The sequence below is a fragment of the Puma concolor genome, chromosome D4 (genome assembly GCF_028749965.1).
Source record: "Puma concolor isolate L17-30 chromosome D4, mPumCon1.1.hap2, whole genome shotgun sequence".
In the NCBI taxonomy this organism is placed as follows: Eukaryota; Metazoa; Chordata; class Mammalia; order Carnivora; family Felidae; genus Puma; species Puma concolor.
In genome coordinates this window covers 7,698,096-7,716,926 of record NC_141679.1, presented here as the reverse complement: position 1 = coordinate 7,716,926, position 18,831 = coordinate 7,698,096, and the positions used below count along the sequence as shown (strand labels likewise).

Genomic DNA, 18,831 nt, shown 5'->3' with positions numbered 1-18,831 from the left:
TAAAATCACTTCCCCTGTTTAGACAGTAAGATGCTAATAGGGAAATAAGTTAATAAAACTTTTCAGGGTTAGAATTTTGAACTTGGGAAAAATCATTTTCCTGTAAGAATCCCCTGAGTTGAAGAAAAGATACTTTATCCAAAATTCTGACAGCATTAGCATAAGGAGTGGTTAATGAAAGGAAATGGGGGCCTAAATTTAAATAATACATTCTTCAAGCAGCTACAGTTTGCTTTTTAAAACAAATGCTTAATTTCTGCACGATTTAAAAAGAGCTTAACAATTCCTTTAACGCAATAAAAATTTAAACAGGAGGTAGGTTTGCATCTTAAAAGGAGGAACGATGGTTTTAAAAGATTTAATAGAGAGGTAGTTAAAAAAAAATAAAAATGGCTGGGTTTTAAAAGCTACTGCATTGAACTGAATCATGAAATTATTATCTGTGGTAGCTTTCCTCAAAAGTTTTAAAACGTGATTTTTTTTTTTTTTTTGAATTCCAAAATGATTTTAGAAAATGCTCATAGTCTGATTAGCTAAAATTAGCTCCAGGTAAAGAAGGGTATTGTAGAGCCGTAACACTCAGGCTTACAATAGTTCTTACAAACTACAGATAACTAGCTAGAGTGGAGGCAATTTCTCAAGACAATCTTGTCTTGTGAACGCTCTTTCTCCCATGATAAAGTTTAATGACAAATTGGAAAATTTATTAGATTCTACCAAGGCCATTTTAGACTTACAAAATAGGGCATTTTAACATAATTTATTCTTTTTTCCCCCTACTTCTACCTTTAAGAATCCTGCTATTCACCAAATTTATTCACTTAACATTCCACTCTGGTGGTCCTAAGATCACGGGATTCAATCCAGCTAGAGCAGGAGGGGGCTATGCTGTGTCCGTATTGCTCTAATTATATTTCGGCTACTTACCAGGCAAACCCTCACATTTATGTATCTTAGGAGATAATGCTGTTTAGAAAGGTTATGTGACATATAGCTAAAATGACTTCTATCAATATGACTAATAGAGACTAATATAAAATTTAATAAATATGTCAACTGTAACATCAGAAGCATCTTAAATATGTATGAGAAGGTGTGTAGAAATAACAGTATCTTCTCAAAATTCAAATTCTGGTGTAGTTTAATAATAGACATCAGAATGTTAACACTGAAAAAGTACTGCCATGAATATATTATTTGCAAGCACGTGGGATAAGAGCTCTGGCATGTGTACGAGACATCCGTCCTGATGGCTTTGTTGAGTGAAGCGAAACTGCACGGAGTCTACCTGGCCCCGTGTAAGGAAAATGGCATCGAAACTTGAGAAATGCCAAGGAGGACCATCAACAGAACTGAGAAAATAAAAGAGCCTCAGAGAACGAGCAAAATGTTACGGCACTGAGAGAGTTAAGGTGTAATAATGGCAATCAGTCGTTCTCACAGGAGTTATGCCAGTGGATCTGTGGCTGTTAACACAACAGCGGCACGGGGAAACTTAACCCTGGGGAAAGATGTGCGGATTCTTTGCAGATCGCCTGAAGGTGAAAATGCCAGGTGGCTTCTCTAAAGCAAAAGGCCAGAGTCCCTCAGTCTCCATGCCAGCCTCAAAGTTCTTATGGCAAAAAGAAAAGAACCAGGGTAAAAAAACAAAACAACAACAATAACAAAAACCCAAAAACCACAATGCTTCCTCTCCAGCAACAGTATATATGATCTACTTCAGCAGCCCGATATTTAAATACTTATGATGACGTCCAATCCCCAGCAGTCATTCTCTGTACTAAAACCTGTTACGCGACAGCCCCTGAAATGCCTTTATTTCATACACACAGCTCTGTCTCAGGCGGTTGTAATATTTAGGGTAACCTGTGACTACAGAAAAATGAGGAAAGAGCCAGGCGGGGCCCCTTCTGGACCTTTACCAAGGTTCCACTGCTGCCCTTGGCATTGTCCCTATAACCTGCAGACCATAAAGCAAACACCTTCCTGTCCCACTATCACGTGGGCCCTTCCTCACACCGGGGCTCAGGGCTCGGGGCTGGCAGCTGGAAAGCCCATGCTGTCCTTACAGTGTCCAGATGTGTCCTCTGGTGCTTGGCACGGTCACTGGAGTTACTGAACGCCTTCTCACAGCCCGGGTGCTGGCACAAATAGGGCTTCTCGCCTGTGTGGCTCCGCAAGTGAATCTTGAGATTCTCAAGCCTTGAAAAGGCCTTCTTGCAACCTTCAAACTGCGAAGAGAAAACAAGTTTCAGCTGTTGAGAAGGACTGTTTGGGTCTGGGGGGACAGGAAAGAAAAAAAAAAAAAAACAGGTCCTTAGTGTGTATTTAGCCGAAACCAAAACACAAAAATAATAAAATAAAATGAAATCCAAACAGTAACAAATATTCTATAAATATCCACATATTTATGTGAACTGCATTTTTCCACTAATATACATGCCACTTTCCACACCAGATCTGGGTCCCAACCTGATTTCTGTGATTACTTATGTCAGAGAAAATTTGCTGTGAACCATCTGGCTCAGTTAATAAAAATACAGTAATGCGTGTCTTAAAGATTTATGAAAAAATTAACACACTTTTCCATTTCCAAATTGGTCTAAATGGAAGGAACCAGGAAGGAAGAAACTTCTGACAACTAATAAACTAACAACGACAACAAAAAATCAAAGTGATGTATGAGAATAAAGGTGAGCAGCAGATCCCACAGTCCAAGATGAAAATGGCCTGTTTCCGTGGAATCGTTACGATCGTAGCTCTACGAACAATCTTAAGGAGTTTTTCGACTCCCCCCAAAGAATGACTCCGTTAACGTCCACTGTGACGCCAAGCCTAATGAGATGGAGTCTTTTTAGCATGCTTTTAAAAGCAGAACTGGAACACAATTCATTTCAGTGCTGGGAACGTTTTCCAAAGAGTGATCGTTTTGCTTGTTTTTGTTTTTCTAAGAAATGTTGTTACCTAGTTCATGAAGAGAGGAATTGAAAGTGAAGGGCTGAGGATTTCAAGAAATGCTTTACTGGCTTGTCAATAATATTTATTGATGGTACTATTTATTTCATGTCTTCTGTGGGTAAAGTAACAGCTGCTGTGTAAGAGGCTCACAGTGAGTCCAGTCCTGAAGTGGCCATCTAGTAAAGAGAACGTGTAAGAGAAAGCCTGTAAACGAAGCATAAGTGTGAGGTGGGCACACCCCCTCGGACTCGCTCTTCACTGCCAAGCCCTAGAATGCTGATGCCGCTTTGACAATCTGAATCCCATTTGAGTCCCCGCTGCAAAGGAAACGTAGAAATATGGAAAAGGTAACAGAACAAAGCCTAGTAGGTTTCAAGCGATCCAGAAACCTCATTTCTTGGAGAGGAACATGGGACGATGGGGGGAAGGACAGAATAGGAGTAAAGAAGGTAACTTTAAGAGGGTTTCCATTCAAAACCAGCAGGTATTCATTAACCTTACCAGAAGACATTTTCTAAAATTCCTCGGTTCTCTCACTTATCGTGAGAGATGATGGAGCGCGGGGTACATTGTTTAGGAAGGGATGACCCAGGGCTGGCCAGGCTCTGGCTATCTGAGGTTTCATCTTTAAGTGAAGGATGAACTGAGGAGAAAGGATAATCACACATGTCATAACTCCATCTATTGAAGTCGTCCACATTTTGCGTGCTGGAGTATTTTAAGAAATTTATGAAAGTTGCACTTACGCTTGATTGAGAGTTATACATGTTTCACAGACATATGTTGGTTTATTTCAATTTTGATATTTTGCTTAAAATAATTTTGGTGTTTTCCTGATTTCGATTTCACATAAAAATAAATTTAGCCTGAACAGAAGAGGATTTGCTGATGAAGCCACTGCTTTTTGAACAGAGTGAAAGGCATATGATGATACGCTGCTTGGGACAGACAGAGGAGTTAAGTGGCTTATCTCTGCAGGTTTTCGAGTGGGTCTCAAATCTGAGAGTAAAGGGGCTCAATGTTGACCCCCCAATTCATGGCTAAGAGGCCTCTCCCGACCAAACCTCTGTTTTTAAGGTTCTCTCCAAATGACAACTCGGAGCAATGTGCTGGAGCTCAGCCGATCTGACGTGGGAGTCAGCCGGTGGGCCCTACTGGGGTCTGAGATGAGCTTGTGGTCTTGGACCCCTCAAGCCTGTAGTCTAGTTCCTAGCAAGGCTCTTTTGTAGGAGAGATGCTGTTCCAGGACCAGCTCCAGGGTGCAGACCCAGACCCAGGGAGGCCCCAGCCTCCACCCTGTGGTCCAGTCGTCCCAGATACTGGTCAGAGAGAAGGCTACGTTGTCGAGGCACCAACATGGGGGTTGGAGAACCCCTTTAGAACAGGTGAATGAGGTTTCTCCAAGCACCAAACAAGACACTCCCCCCTCCCCGATCTACTGCAGAGTGATTAGGGGGATCTCAAACACGTCCTAGAACTAAATCAAACCGTCCACCTGATGGCACATAAACTGGATGTCAGACTGGTGTTTCCACGCTCTCTCCTGTTAAATGTCCAGTAAAATGTCCAGTTAAAATCAACCAATATGCTATTATTACTATTAACGGGGGCAGTGACCAAAGACTAAGCGGCTTGTGGCATTCGGAGGAAATGAGTGAAGAGTGACCTGCATCTCAGAACATCCTGACCATGTTTAAAGAGCAAAGACGGAAGAAACTATGAGCGCCTAGACCGCAAATGACAACCACAAGATTATCTACAAAACCCTGAAAATCCAGCTGGTCTCAGATGTCTCCTTGGCAGCAAGAAAGGCTGGAAGGTAACAGTGTCTGTGGTACCTGCACTAGCATTAGAGTATTTTTAGGGGAAAAGATTAACAGTGAAGGGGTTTGACCCTACTGACTTGTATGAAGAAAGGCAAGAGAAGGGCAACTTCTTGGACTCAGGGGCTCATAATATACACCACCCACCCGTTCCTGCTGAAAAAGTTCACCCGAAACCATGAACCCCAAACCAGTAGAGTCAGGCTCCGAGAGATCGACAAGTGCCTCCTTGGGGGGCCTAGCACCCAACGCATCACGGCCGGTTGGCCTGATGATTGAACACCTGATTGAACCTGCCACACCAATAATTCTCCAGAAGAGGAAGGAGGTGCTGTTCGTTTGTCTAATGGTGTCTGGATGAGACTTGAAAGCAAACCATTTTGTAATGAATGATTATCACTCATTATGGGAATAACCCTGTAATTCAACACAAGAATTTCCTTTCCCTCAGGGCAATTTTACCCCTAGATTTATAAATTCAGTTAAATGCAAATGCATTAAAAATAAACTAACATTTAGATACAACTATAAAAGACTGTTACGGAATACTCCAAAACTGGATGCTTTGGGTGTCTGGGCAAATGGATGCCTTTTTCCTTATTATTATGTTGTTATTCCTTTTTGGGTTTTTTTCATGTTTTCTAAATCTTTAATGAGTTTCACATTGTGAATGAACATCTACACCTAGGAAAGCAAGGACCACAAAAAGACTGTTTCCTTGGGTAGCCAAGTGCTTTCCTATCAGGTTTCCTAAAGTACAACGTCCATCCTGAGACCTAAGGTCCAAAGTGTCACCTGCATGCTTGGGTCACTGTCACCAAGCAAGCCTTACACTAGACTTGACCAACAGACTACTCTCAGGTCCTCTCCTTTCCAGACTGGCTGGAGGGCTGGTAGAACCAGACCACCAAGCCCGAGGTTCCCTGTGGTTCAAGGCAGCATGGAAAAAGAGAAAAACAAACTCTGAGAATCCAAGGGGGTTAGCAGAAGGAGGAAACACAGGAAGCAAAAGAAAGACAAATACAGGATGGTAATGTGGGAGGGAGGGAGTGGGGGTGGGGCAGGGGTCTGATATATGCTAGTTAATGACAGGTAAATAACCTTCTTTCTTTGCCCCCAGCAAACACTGGGCAAGCCCTCTGAGCAGGGTACTATGTGTTAGGCACTGGGAGGAGGAATATGAATGAAACTCAAACTTCACTCCTGGGAAGAAGGAAGCAGCCACTTACATACTGATGAACCTTGAGCAGGGATTCTCAGAGAGGCGCTGCAGGAGCCAGCAGCATCCCAAGGCCTTGAGAGTCTGCCAGAAATCCCGGAATTCCCAGCCCCACCCAGACATACAGAATAGAACCCCCGGCTGGGTGGGGGGCAGCCACCTGAGTGTCGATAAGCCCTCCAGGAGATTCTGACGTTCTATCCTACCCATGAATGCCATTCACATCTTAACCACCGTCGATTTGCTTCAAATCTCCTGACAGAAGTCAACCGTCTTGCAGGATTCACCCACTTCTCACTGGGGCCGAGAGCTCTGCGAACCAGCAATGGCCCTGGCCTGGAAACATCTCTGTTGTGGAGGGAAGGCCGGTTCTCTCTAGTCACCCGGCAAATGGCGCAAAATTTCAGAATGCCGGTCTCGTACTAGAGATTCTTTAAAATTCCTGACTCTTGAATCTGCTGCCAGGCAGATACCTGGTTCTGAAAGAGGTTATTGCCTACGGGTTCCCTCAGTAGCCTCCTGACCAGCGCAACTTTCTGGTTTCTAGCAGCCCTTGCATTATCCCCCCGTTGAGAGAAAGCATCGTTTCCCATTTGCACATTTCGGTGACTTTACAGAGCGTGGAAGAACAATGCAAGAAACTGGCAGTGACAGATCTTTAAATCTCGTGGGTTTTGGAAATACTGCATTGCGCGAAGCCTCACTCTGAGAAAAATCTCTAACTCTGAGGCCGTTTTCAAGTAACAAACTTTAATTAAAAAGTATAAATTGCCTCAAACCCAGAGAACCTGAGCTTACGCCACTTTGCTAATTTAGGAGATTATTTCATATTTAAAGGATCACAACTGGACTGTAATCACCATCCATATATATTGGCTTGATTACAGATTGTTGACATTAAGTGGTATTAAGATGACCTTTGAAATATTACTTTCCCTTTCTATTAGAGGCTTTTGTGTAAGGTTTTGAAAATGAAAGGCTCATTAGACACCATTAAAATAGGATTTATTCCATATGTGTAACCAATAATCAAGTCGAATATTACTCCCTCCCCTAATCAGCTACTTAAAGTACTAAGAAGCCCAGTTCATATTCAAAGCCGTAATAACAGCAAACCTTTCCTGATCAGATTTCTATACCATCACTAATGTCAACAAAATCCAAAAAGAGAGGAGTCTAGGATGCTGGCAAGGTTTTCTAAAATATACATTTGATTTCAATTAAGGCGCAGTGTTTATGACCCTTGGAGGTATATGCTTTTACAATTTCATCAGTCAAAACCAATTAATCCCATTAGTGACGGCTGCTGCTATGATGTGTGGGCAGCTCCAGAAACGGACCCATGAATTACGGCTAGTTTACATCTTCCCCTTACGGCTCAAAGACAACAATGATGAAAGGCATTGGCGGAAAGGTCAGCAAATATTTCTAATGCCATGGATACAGTCAAGGTGACTTTCACGGTAAGACCAAGAGTTCAAGTCCACTCGAATCATGGACATACCTATAAAAGGTGTAAATGAGAGAGAGGGCTGAAGCTGGAGCGGAGGAGGCGAGAAATCTGAAGGAGGCAAGAAATCTGCATCCAGTATTCAGCCAAGCTTTACCAGTTTCCTTCTGGGACAGAGATGCCCCAGCTCAAGCAGGAGTCACTAGCCACCCAGGCATCTTGTTAAAATGCAGATTCTGATTCCTAAGGTGTGGAGTGAGGCTCCGGGTAGATCTCCTGGGTGATACTTCTAAATGCTGAATGTTCCAAGATTACCCTTTGAGAAACCCAGTTTTGGGATCGTTACACTGCCCTGAGCTTAACGGGATTTTTTTTTTTTTTTTTTTAAAGACGAGAGAAAATACACAAAAGAACTGTGGCAAGAAGAAAGAAAGGGACAGCTTTTGATGAACCAAACTGTGGCAGCCTCATCCTTCAAAGTGTGGAAGAGTAAAATCTAATTTTAAAATTTAGGGTGGGAAGATAACAGAAAGTGTTGTCTGGGAAAAAAAAAAAAAAAAGAAGAAGCAGAAGAAGAAAAGTCAGAAAAAAAAGGGAGGGGGGAGAAAGATACAAAATGGAAAGACGGCGGAGGACCACGGGGCCGTGTGATTTTGTTTCTCCTGCCTCTGCCCTCCGTGCCTGGACACACGCCTGACCTCGCCGCGGCCCTGTGGTCTCTGTGCCCCGCGCATTCTTATTAGCCCCGGATGCTCTCGCAAATTCTTAATATTGACAGCACACCAGTCTGCAGCTAGTGTGACATAAAGGGAGAAGAGGGAAATAATTCAAATGTTTTGAGGCTTTTTCAAGGTATCTGGTTCACGCATTCACTACACTGAGAAATGGGGAATTTCTTCCCCTCGGTGTTTCCTGCAGACTGCCAATTCTGGGGCGAGGACGCAGAAGAGGCCTCCCGTGTGCTCGCTTCGTGATCTTCCTCATGTTTTCCGTCTAATCACCTTCTTATCTGTAATGGGACAACTTAACCGACAGAAAAGGGATTTCCGTGTTTCCTTTTGGCTGCCGAAAGGTAATAATATCTGACGTTAAGAGTTTTTCAAAGGTTCCACCCAGAGGCACAGGGGCCTCCCTGGGAAACGGTCTGAAGTCTTGGTAGGGTGAGCCCTGCTTCCTTCGAGAATTCTCTGGACGTCAGAGAGAGGGGGGCGCCCCGGACTGATTTTCCAAAGATTCCAAATATCTACATCGACGTGCACTTGCACCTCCTGAGACAGCCTCCCAAGTTTCCCTGCCGGTGGGGTCTGGATCCGGCAGCAAGAGGGGAGAAGGCGCTTCACACCTGGGGGTCCTGAGCCACCCTTCCCGTGCGCCACTCATCTGGCGTTCCGAAGTGACCTACGGGACTCATGTATCCAGATCTTGTGGAAACATTACAAGTTTTGCAGAATTAATATAAAACCCTTTCTGTAATGTTTTCCTAACCCGGAATAAAGGGATCTCAGTTACTGTGGGTTTTTTTTCCCTGTTATTCTGATGTACACAACGAATCTATTAACTAGCTCATAAATGCAACTTCCCGGCTTCTTGCGCCTCTTGGTTTTGATTAAGAAATGTGTCTAAAACAAAGTTTTACCCAAATGGGCATTACGCATGTATTTCTTGCTGGCTTAAGGCAAGTCGTTGCTTCCTAACATTGTGGGCTATGGGTAGTAGTCGATCCTCAAAAGGGTCCTTACTCTGCAAGAGGTGGCAAAGCGAATGAGGGTCCAGCTTAGAAAACAAAAATCAAAGCGATGTTTTCGAGAAGCCACATGACCATGTAGAGAGAAGTATGTTGTTTCTGTGCCAACATTTGAACCATATTAAATTTTTATGGAAATTATCAAGTGTCTGGTGTGTAACGCTTGAAACTTGCTGGGGACAAGTGGGACCTCATCCCACTGTATTTGCAATCAGAAAGCGAATATACCCCACAGTGCAACACGGGTATTGAAGTCAGATCATATGGCCCTCTCCAGTTAGTCAACAAATATAAGGTATCATATGTTACTCATGTTGTGTCCGTACAATGCCAGAAAGCTATAATCTCAAGCAAATAATTATTCTGTGAGCGGGCAAATAATGAACAAGGTTGTCTGGCGTGGTTTAAATATAATAATAAGTAAGTTGCCTGAGCCCGCTGTTATTATTAGCGTTGATTTCGTGCAATCTGCAAATACATATCCACTAGAGCATGTATGTTTCCCAGGCTGACAGTCAGATCTCCGTAAATGCAGTATGATTACACATCAGTAGAGCAAATATATTTAGGGCCTGTAATTGGTCCTGCGTAAATGTACCTGAAAGAGATCAAATTACTTCATTTTCTTTGTATCTGTGTTTCTGATCTCCACATGTCATATATGATTCCTTCCACACACATGGTTCCCACACAAGCACCGCAGAGTATCAAAAAGCAACATTCAGATGTTGTGCGACTCTGTATTAATGAAGACACTGGTTCCAAATCTTCCAGTGCCAGTCTGTATACCAAAGTGACCAAGCCCCTGCTCCTCAAAGGCACTGGGAAATTCGGAGTTTCTTGCACATGCGGTACTAACTGGGCTCTGCGGATGATACAACAGAATCATCAGGCCCTATGCTGCCTTCTCTGCCTTCACAGGGCATTCCAGGAGACAGACGGATGGCAGAGTAAATCTGGGATCTGACCCAGCCCGCTCCGACACCCCCCACATTATTTTCTACGTACTAAACTAAGGAAACTGACAGGTGAGAGAATCCACCTTTGGATTTTAGACATTATTTTTCACTTTTTTTTTTTTAAATGTCAGAAACATTCCCTAAAACTCTCGTTTTTCTAAAAGGTCGCTCGAGTTTCAGGTCTTTCAGGACAGAGAGGGATAGACGAAGTAAAAGGCAACTAAATTAAGCAGAAGGAAGGGGAAGGGGAGAAACAGAAACGAGAAGAAAGGCTGAGCGCATGCGCGGTGAGGCCCGCTCCCCCTCTCGGTCCCCCACCCCGGGCGGCCGGCCAGGCCAGCTGCGGTTCCTTAATGAAGCAGCATGCTCCTTTCTGTGTCGGCCTCTGCATGTGCTAGTCCCCGTAAGTGGTGACATACGACTGACCCTCTAGCCTGGAGTCACCTCCTCCGTGACACCTTCCTTTATGCTTTCAGCAAGGCCCAAAAGGTCGCTTCCCACATGCCCACCAGGCCTCGCCCGCTGCCCTGCTAACACGCGGCCCTACCCTAATTGGAGGAGTGTGTGTCTCCCCCCGCTAGGCCGTGAGCTTTAGGAGGACAAGGGCCTGAGTTTTAGCACTGGGTACAGGGCTTGGCATGTACTCAAGTGACTGCAGATTATTTGCTAAATAAATGCTGAACGAAATGGAGAGAATGAACTCTTTGTAAAAAAAAAACCCAAAAAACCAAAAAACCAAAAAACAACCATATTGATTTCCTAGACTTCCCTGTGTAGTAAAGCTCATTAAGGCCTTCTAATTAGGTAGGGCCAGTCAGCTTTCATGGTGATGTCAAATAATCAACATCGCAAACGCTATAAAAACGTATTTGTGGGGGCGCCTGGGTGGCGCAGTCGGTTAAGCGTCCGACTTCAGCCAGGTCACGATCTCGCGGTCCGTGAGTCCGAGCCCCGCGTCAGGCTCTGGGCTGATGGCTCGGAGCCTGGAGCCTGTTTCCGATTCTGTGTCTCCCTCTCTCTCTGCCCCTCCCCCGTTCATGCTCTGTCTCTCTCTGTCCCAAAAATAAATAAACGTTGAAAAAAAAAAAAATTAAAAAAAAAAAAACGTATTTGTGGGTTCTGCCGGATTTGAAAGTTCTATACGACTACTGTAAAATATCGATGTAATTATTTTGCTATCTAACCATGTGGGGAAACAATACTAATACCAATACCCACATGTGGTTGTATCTTTTTATTTTTTCGCGGACACGACGCACTGACCTCTTTGTTAATGTTCTGAGAAATGTGCAGCAACACTGGCGAAGTGAGTGAGTGAGCAGCTTTCCTACCACACCCTTTTCCAAACTTGAGCTAAACATACACAGGCCCATTGGGAACACGTTATCAGCAATAATTCGAGGCACATAAATGTGTGCCTTCTTCATACACAAAGGAAAAGAAACTTTTTAAATTGCCCTTTAAAAGCTGAGCTAATAAGCTCTCAAATATGCCAGGAAAGAGACTCTCATCAGGGCTTCTCGTGCAAAGAAACAAGATCTTTGGGACCGTGCCCTGAGTTGCCCCGAGTCAAGTATGCCCAAAGAGCAGGTCAAGTAATTTCGCATGACGCCCTGCCCCTGCCCACCACCCGACAGCTCTCCAGGTGGGAGGCAGACGCTGCCACCCCATATGATCCCAGGTGACAAGGACACCGAGCTCCAGAGCTCTCTGTGTTCAGAGTACGGGGGCCGTAGCAAGGCCTTGGCTCTGCCTTTCCCTTTGGCAGTGGACTGGCTCCCCTGTAATCGTCTTTGACTGCAAAGATGAGAAACGCCACCGCTTGCCTTCAGTTCTATTAAGAATTGGCATGCTTCGTTTAACAGAGCTAAGCAATATATTTATTTACTATGGTGTTTCCCAAAATGATTGCTGAATTCTGTCATCTTTTGACTGAGAAACTGTTTGCGGGTTGCAACAGAATGTATGCTAACATACATACAGCAACACAAACCTCCAAGACAAACTGTTTAAGTCAATTTGCTATCATATAAGCACATAGGTGCAAATATGTGCATATGCACTTGTGGGTACAGCCATGGGCACACACTTTAACACTTACACACATAGCCCACACAGATTCTGTAATAAATGTGTGTGTTTAAGATCTGTGTGCAGGGGTGTAGAGGCAAGCATGAATTTGCCAAGAGAGAAAAGGAAATTCACACACGAAGAGAATAATTTACCATAAATTGGCCCACACGGAGTCTATTCCAAAAAACAGAGTGCAAGATGCCAAATTTTTAATGGCTCTTACTATTCTAGATCTGGCCCTGACAAGCTTTGGAAGAGATACAAGTGGGCAGGAAAGATGGGATTAAAAAATTATATCTTAAGCCTTTTCACTTTCAAATGTAAAATTTCCACCACCATGACAGGGGGAAAGAGAGTGATAGGGATATTTTCCTGACACTGTGCTTTTCTCAACAAAAAGCCGTCGATTTTCATTATGCACTGCTTAAATATAAATTCTGTACTTGCTAAAAGTCATCTGTGTCTGGCTGCTTAAAAAAAGCAGCAGATATGGAAATAATGGAACTCAAACCTTAGCCCCAGCAGCCATTACAAAGGTGTGAGCTCAGCGTGACTCGCATGGCAGCTCCAGGGTCCTAGGACTGACAACCTTTTGTGACAACCCGCACTGTTTCATCAAAGCCACTCACTCGCCTGCTTCCAAAACGCATCCCTTCCAGTTTTCTTCCTTTCACAGCTGAGCTTGTCCACGTGGCCGTCCCTGCACACACCTGACTGGCACATAGCAGGTACCAAGGGCTTCGTGCCTTCAGCTTGCTCTTCTCTTTCCTTGCTCTGACTGCAAATTACCTATTGCCGCTCTGAGCCCTTCCTCCCCTCGGTTGTTGAGAAAATCGCTCTCACGCCTTGCCCCTTCTTCATTATCCCTTGGTTCACCCATGGGCAAGCAGCTGTCACTCAATCTATTTGCCCTTTCCAATCATGACCGTTTAGGTTTTGTGACCCACAGGATAGCCAATCGCTGTATGCATACACTGAGTTTCAAGATCCCTGTAATTCTTAAGAAAATACTCTGGCTAAGAATCATAATCCTAATTCCCTTCACTTAACGCCATTTCTACCCTCTCTTTGGAACTTGACTCCATTGATCCCAAGAATGACAGGTCTACATAAAATTCTACCTAAAACTGTCAAGCCTGGGTAGGATGTGGATCATCTGAGGTGTATTCACTTGATGAGAATACTGGCCTATTGTTCGGAATAGTTAGCCTTTTTGTTAAATTTAAACTTTTATGGTTTCTTACACTGCAAATAGTTACAAAAAGATGAGTGAAACATGTTCCGTCTAAGACACGTTTCTTCCTTTATTTCATCTCTCTGATTGTCTTATAGAGCCAGTAATCCTGACATGAAAGAATTTAGCACACAGTAAGTTCTCCAAAAATAGTTAGCCATTATTATTGTTATCGTCTTTTAGGCGACCACATTTTCTCCCTCTTTTACAAGTGAAGGAAGGGAATTAAGGCCAGAAAGGTTGAGTGGCTTGATAAAGTTGCACAGCTGAACATGGCCTTCTGGTTCAATTATTTAACCAAGTTTTCCCTCCATGTAACTCCAAGGGAATGTTCCTTCTCAAAAGGTCAAGGAGAGAACGAAAGAAACGTGTCTTGGAAGGAATCCAAACACATTTTTTTTTTCTTTTGTTTCCTCATGAAGTGAAAAATAGTAATAGTTTAAAGTTACTACAGCGAATAGGGTCAACCATCCTAAATTATACCAATCATTCTCACCAAAGTCTGAGCACAGAGCGAACCATTAGTGATGACTGAAAAGTACCGTAAGCCTTATGTTCTTGGTTCTGATCTTCTTTTGTGAGACGTGACACGAAACACTCAACCTGAGCATTCTACAAGGACCTCAAGGTTGCAAACAATGAAATACCTTACAACCTAAACGCTTGCTCATTTCATCCAGCGAAGGGGTCCCTGTATTTACCACCAATTTATCGACGGTGACAAGTATTTGTTGTAGTGCTTCTAATTCCATCTGGAGCAAAATTCCTCAAGAAGGAGGAAATAGTTCATTTTACTGTTTTCCTCGGCAGTACAGAAGAATCCTGCGTCACATCAGAACCCGTGTCACATGAGAAGGCACGTGGCTATCAGCTGTTAAACCTGGCCTAGGCCTCTCCTCTGAGCTCCAGGCCTACCGCCTAGTCAGCATCACCATACTGATGGCTCACAGACACCCGAAAGTAAATTCCAACAATGACCTTTCCCAAAACGAGAGTCTTCAGTCCCTGCTCCCCATTCACCCAGCAGTGTAGGCCCAGAGTCTGGACATAATCCTTGACACATTCCTCTTTCCCAGACCCACGTCTACTCTCCAAGTCCTCAGAAGTATCTCTCAAACATGCCTATTCTCTCCATCAACATTTGACCTTCCTGATCTAAGCCACCCTCTCCCACGTGGTCTACTTTAACATGTTCCTAACAGGTCCACCCGTTTCCCTCTCCCCCCACCCCCATCTAGTCTCCACACTGCTACCAGAGTTCTCTGTTAGAAACCTGAAATCTTAGGGTGTTGCTCTCCTGTGGTACAGTCTTCAGCCTACAGTCTCCTACCTCGTCCTCTTCACCGCGCCCTCCTTCCCTCTCATCCCTCTGCTCCGTCCACACTGGTCTTGCAGTTCCTCAAAGGTGCCATGACCTTTCTCACCGCAGGGCATTTGCACGTGCTATTTCCTTTGCCTAGAAAATGTTTGATTCCTATTTGCCTGCTTAAATCCTCATCTTTTACAGTTTAGCTGAAATATCCCTTTTTCAGGAAAGCATTCTCTGTCCCCAAGCTTAGGTTTAGTCTCCTTCTTCTAGAACATCCTCACAGAAGGTGAGCCCCTTCAGGACAGGGGCCAGCCTGGGCCTCTTCATGATGTACGAGTGTGCACGCTGAGCTTTCAATGCAGATTTGTTGATTAATGGACAAATGAGTTATTCTATACTGAAATGCAAGTTATTTACATTCTAATGTTTCTTTCCCTCCCTCCCTCCCTCTCTCTTTTTTTAAAACTACGTTTCTAGGGCTTAAAATCTACTCAGAAAAACTGTACACTCATAAGCACGGGGCTTGTTCTAACAAACAATGGGGAATACTAAAAGATGAGTAGAACTCAACAGACCCTCAGGTCTGGAGGAAAAAAAAAAATATTTGTGAAGCCCTCTATAATTTCTAAGTGCTATATGAAATGCAAATGTTTTCTAGATTCCAACTGCACACACAGAAATATCTCAACTCATTTTGACAAAGTTATTCACCAGGGAGATGAATAAATAGCTTCACTAAATACATATGGTGCAATTATACCCGGCAATAAGTGACAATAGGTCTTGCTTTATAGTGATCTAAAAATTCAAAGCCCAATTCTTTCAGCTGCTCAGTAAATAATACTGAAAAGACGTGGTGGTAAAGCAACTGAAGAACAGGCTGTATTAGTAAACGCTAATGATCTCTTTATGATCGTCAGAGCCACTTCTCTTTCTTCCGAGGGAAGGAAAGCTTCTCGTAAATTAAGAAGAAAAAAAAAATAGACATCCACGAGCTACAGCCAAGAACAAAATGAAAGCAGGGAGTCCTTCTTTTGATCTTTCAAAAGTAGTATTTAGTTAAAGAATGTATGCTGTACTACAGAAAAACATGACCAGAAACATGAGTGTTTGGGACCTGAAAAATACAGTCATTGGCAGCTGGCCTTTAAAAAATACATTTATAAGAGAAGAAGAAGAAGAAGAAGAAGAAGAAGAAGAAGAAGAAGAAGGGAAGAAGGAGGGGGGGGGAGAAGGGGGACAAGGAGAAGGGGGAGGGGGAAGAAGAAGAAAAAATGTATTTGTCTCCATAGCTCCAAAATTCAGGGCAAACGGACACTGACTTTAATGAAAGGGGTCAGTTTCAGACTTTGTAGAATGCAGAAGCCTTGCAAGTAATTGGTGTAATTAGCAGGTTAGATATGCAAATCCAATTCAAACTTGAAATGTCTGAGATGGAAAAGCAACATCAACAGGAAAGAGAGAAGGAAGGAGGGAAGGAGGGGAGGAAGCATGAGGCCCGCACCCTCGTCCCTCATCCCTCGGGACAACCTGAGGTCAGCCGAAGCCACAGTTGAGACAGAGGAGGGCCCTCGGGGGCAATTGAAGACAACAGGGGGAGAGGGTCCACCCAGACGGAGAGAATTTAGAGAATGACAATCATCAAGATCCCTAACTACTGCCCTATTTAGAGCTCTTGTTTGCATGCTCTCTGAACTTGTGGTATTTATTATTTTTCTAATTTGAGCAAACCATGTAAGCTTTTTGGCACCTCAAAAAAACAAAATCATATGGCCAATAAAAATGTTTATTCAAGGGGGAAAGAGTTAGCTTAACAGCATTGGTGTCCTACTTTACTGGCCATCTGACTGCTGGGAGTTGGTGGTCGGCCTTGCTGCCCTTCTGCCTGTCTGGGGTCCATTGGGTTGAGCCCCCCCCCCCCCCCCCCGCACCGCCCCCCTGCCGGAACCAGGAGCCTCCAGAGGGCAGCACCCCCTGCAGGGGATCCCATGGCACTCTCTGATCTGGATCGGACCACAAGCTCACCCGACTTGAACTTTCTTTGCACGCTGTGTATTTCCTTCATAATGATTTACTCATATGTCATTCAATAAGCATTTCAGGGATCATCCGTGTAATGTCTGCCTCCCGCGTTCTGCATCTGTCTTGTCTACCCCTCTGCTTCCAGAGCCTAGCGTAGTCCCCGGAGCCCGCCGGGTGCTCAACGAATGAAAATGACAAAATCTGGGACTGATGTGTAATATGAGGTCAGACCATCCAAACGGCAAAGCTATTCCGCATCATCCTTGAGTGAGTGATCAAAAATCAATGATCTGAAGTTGTCAAGTAATTATCCTGCGGTGACAATGAGGAAGGCTGGAAACAAGCATATAATAAGTGTTATCGAGGACAATGCTTCTCAGACTTTAATGCGCACACAAATCTGAGATAATCACTCACAACTCTCTGACTGGGTAGGTTGGGTTGGGACCTGAGGGTCTACTCACCTAAAAAAAGCAAACAAACAAACAAAAACCAAAAAACAACTGCTGCTTATCCTCAGGCCATGCTTTAGAAGGTCAGGTCCCAGGAGGCCGAAGGGACAACCCAAACACAGCCTTTCCTCCCTGTGAAATCTTACTTATTTTGCCTTAAAAAGCTCCACATTGTGATCCTTGTTCATGTAGTTCCTGGCTTAGATACACAGATGTCTGTTTGGAAGGGAAGAAGGATCACCATTTCTTGGTTTTCTCTGGGACCTGGGATCTGCACTTACGTAGGTTCTCTGGTGAATTCTGCATCTTGCTAGAAAAGTAACCGTGTCTTTACTATTCTGGTGGAAGTTTCAGTCGTGTGAAGGGAATGTGGCCAGAAAAAAAAAATCAACTTGGGTTTTTCTAGAGAGCATTCTTTTTTATGATAAACGATTTCGAGAATATTTGCCTTTTTTTTTAGTTCTTTGGAGAAATTAGCACATATACAGCACTTAGGTGTTTCTAAAACGCAGAGGGTCCTTTTTATCAGGATTTCTTTCCATTTCCGCGATCAAGGTCACACGGATCATTTTTCAAGTTGCTAAGTCATTGTGAAAGCCTGAAATGGGCTGATGGTTATTGACACTTTGATCTTTCACACCAACTTCCCTATCTTAATATTCAGTGACTTCTTCATGAAGTGATAGAGTTTGGGTCGTTCCCCCAAACAGTGACATAATAACGTAGATATTTTCTGCAGGAAATGTCTGAATATGTCTTCCTAAACATGGTCTTGCTCCACACCGCGATGCAAACAGCTGAACCACATTCATTCTTCTATGGATTAAAGATAAATAGTTTGAAATATGTTTTTGATAACAGTTCTTCTGCTAGCACTCGATGTGGCTCTCCTGGAGGAGTCCTGCCAATGGTAATTAAATTTGTTCATTATGTATATGCCTCGTCTACCTCCAGCATCACACACGCACAGGCACTTGCTGAGAAGTCAAAATGTGGCTTTATGTCTGTAGTACACCCATCAACATATCAAAATCCAAATTTAGAATCCTAATTCACAATACCATTTTTTTCCCCTTTTTTTTCCTCCTCACTTGGAGTAAATTAAATTCAGTCTTTGTTGGAAGGAAATGTAAAATGTGTTTCACACATACATTTAACACTAATCTGTTCTCCCTACCTTAATTATGCTTTGAATTTCTGTGGGATCTGATATTCCAGGGACTCAATTTACTTTGATAAATATTCATTGATTCTCCTCCCCCCATCTCCATGAGTGCTGCTAAACATCATCCTCCATTTTGCATTTGGAGAAACTGAGGCACCAAGGAGGAATCTCAGGGTTGCCACTTACCACAACCGTAGAGCTGGAAATGTGACTTAGAAGCCCCCTCTGACAAAGGGGCAACCCTCCCGCAAAGTTGAGAAATAGCAGGACAATGTTCCAGGATTAAACCAGAGGTAGCCTGCTCATATTCTAGGCACAGCTATGTTCCTATTTTTTCTTTTCCCTCGTACAAAGTGCAAGAACAGAATAGCTGCCCTGTGGTTAAAGAGAAATGATTACAGAAAAGAACAGTTGGAGAAAACA

The 18,831-nt window shown here is 43.6% G+C and overlaps 1 protein-coding gene across 5 annotated transcripts in view; it reads right to left on the bottom strand.

Moving 5' to 3' along the window:
• GLIS3 (GLIS family zinc finger 3) overlaps positions 1 to 18,831 on the bottom strand; it is a 504,180-nt gene that overhangs the window by 100,275 nt on the left and 385,074 nt on the right. For all 5 annotated transcript variants that reach the window (XM_086684912.1, XM_086684913.1, XM_086684909.1 and 2 more), the window contains one exon: positions 2,070 to 2,231. In XM_086684912.1, coding sequence (XP_086541038.1) covers positions 2,070 to 2,231 — 162 coding nt within the window. The remainder of the gene's footprint in view (positions 1 to 2,069; positions 2,232 to 18,831) is intronic.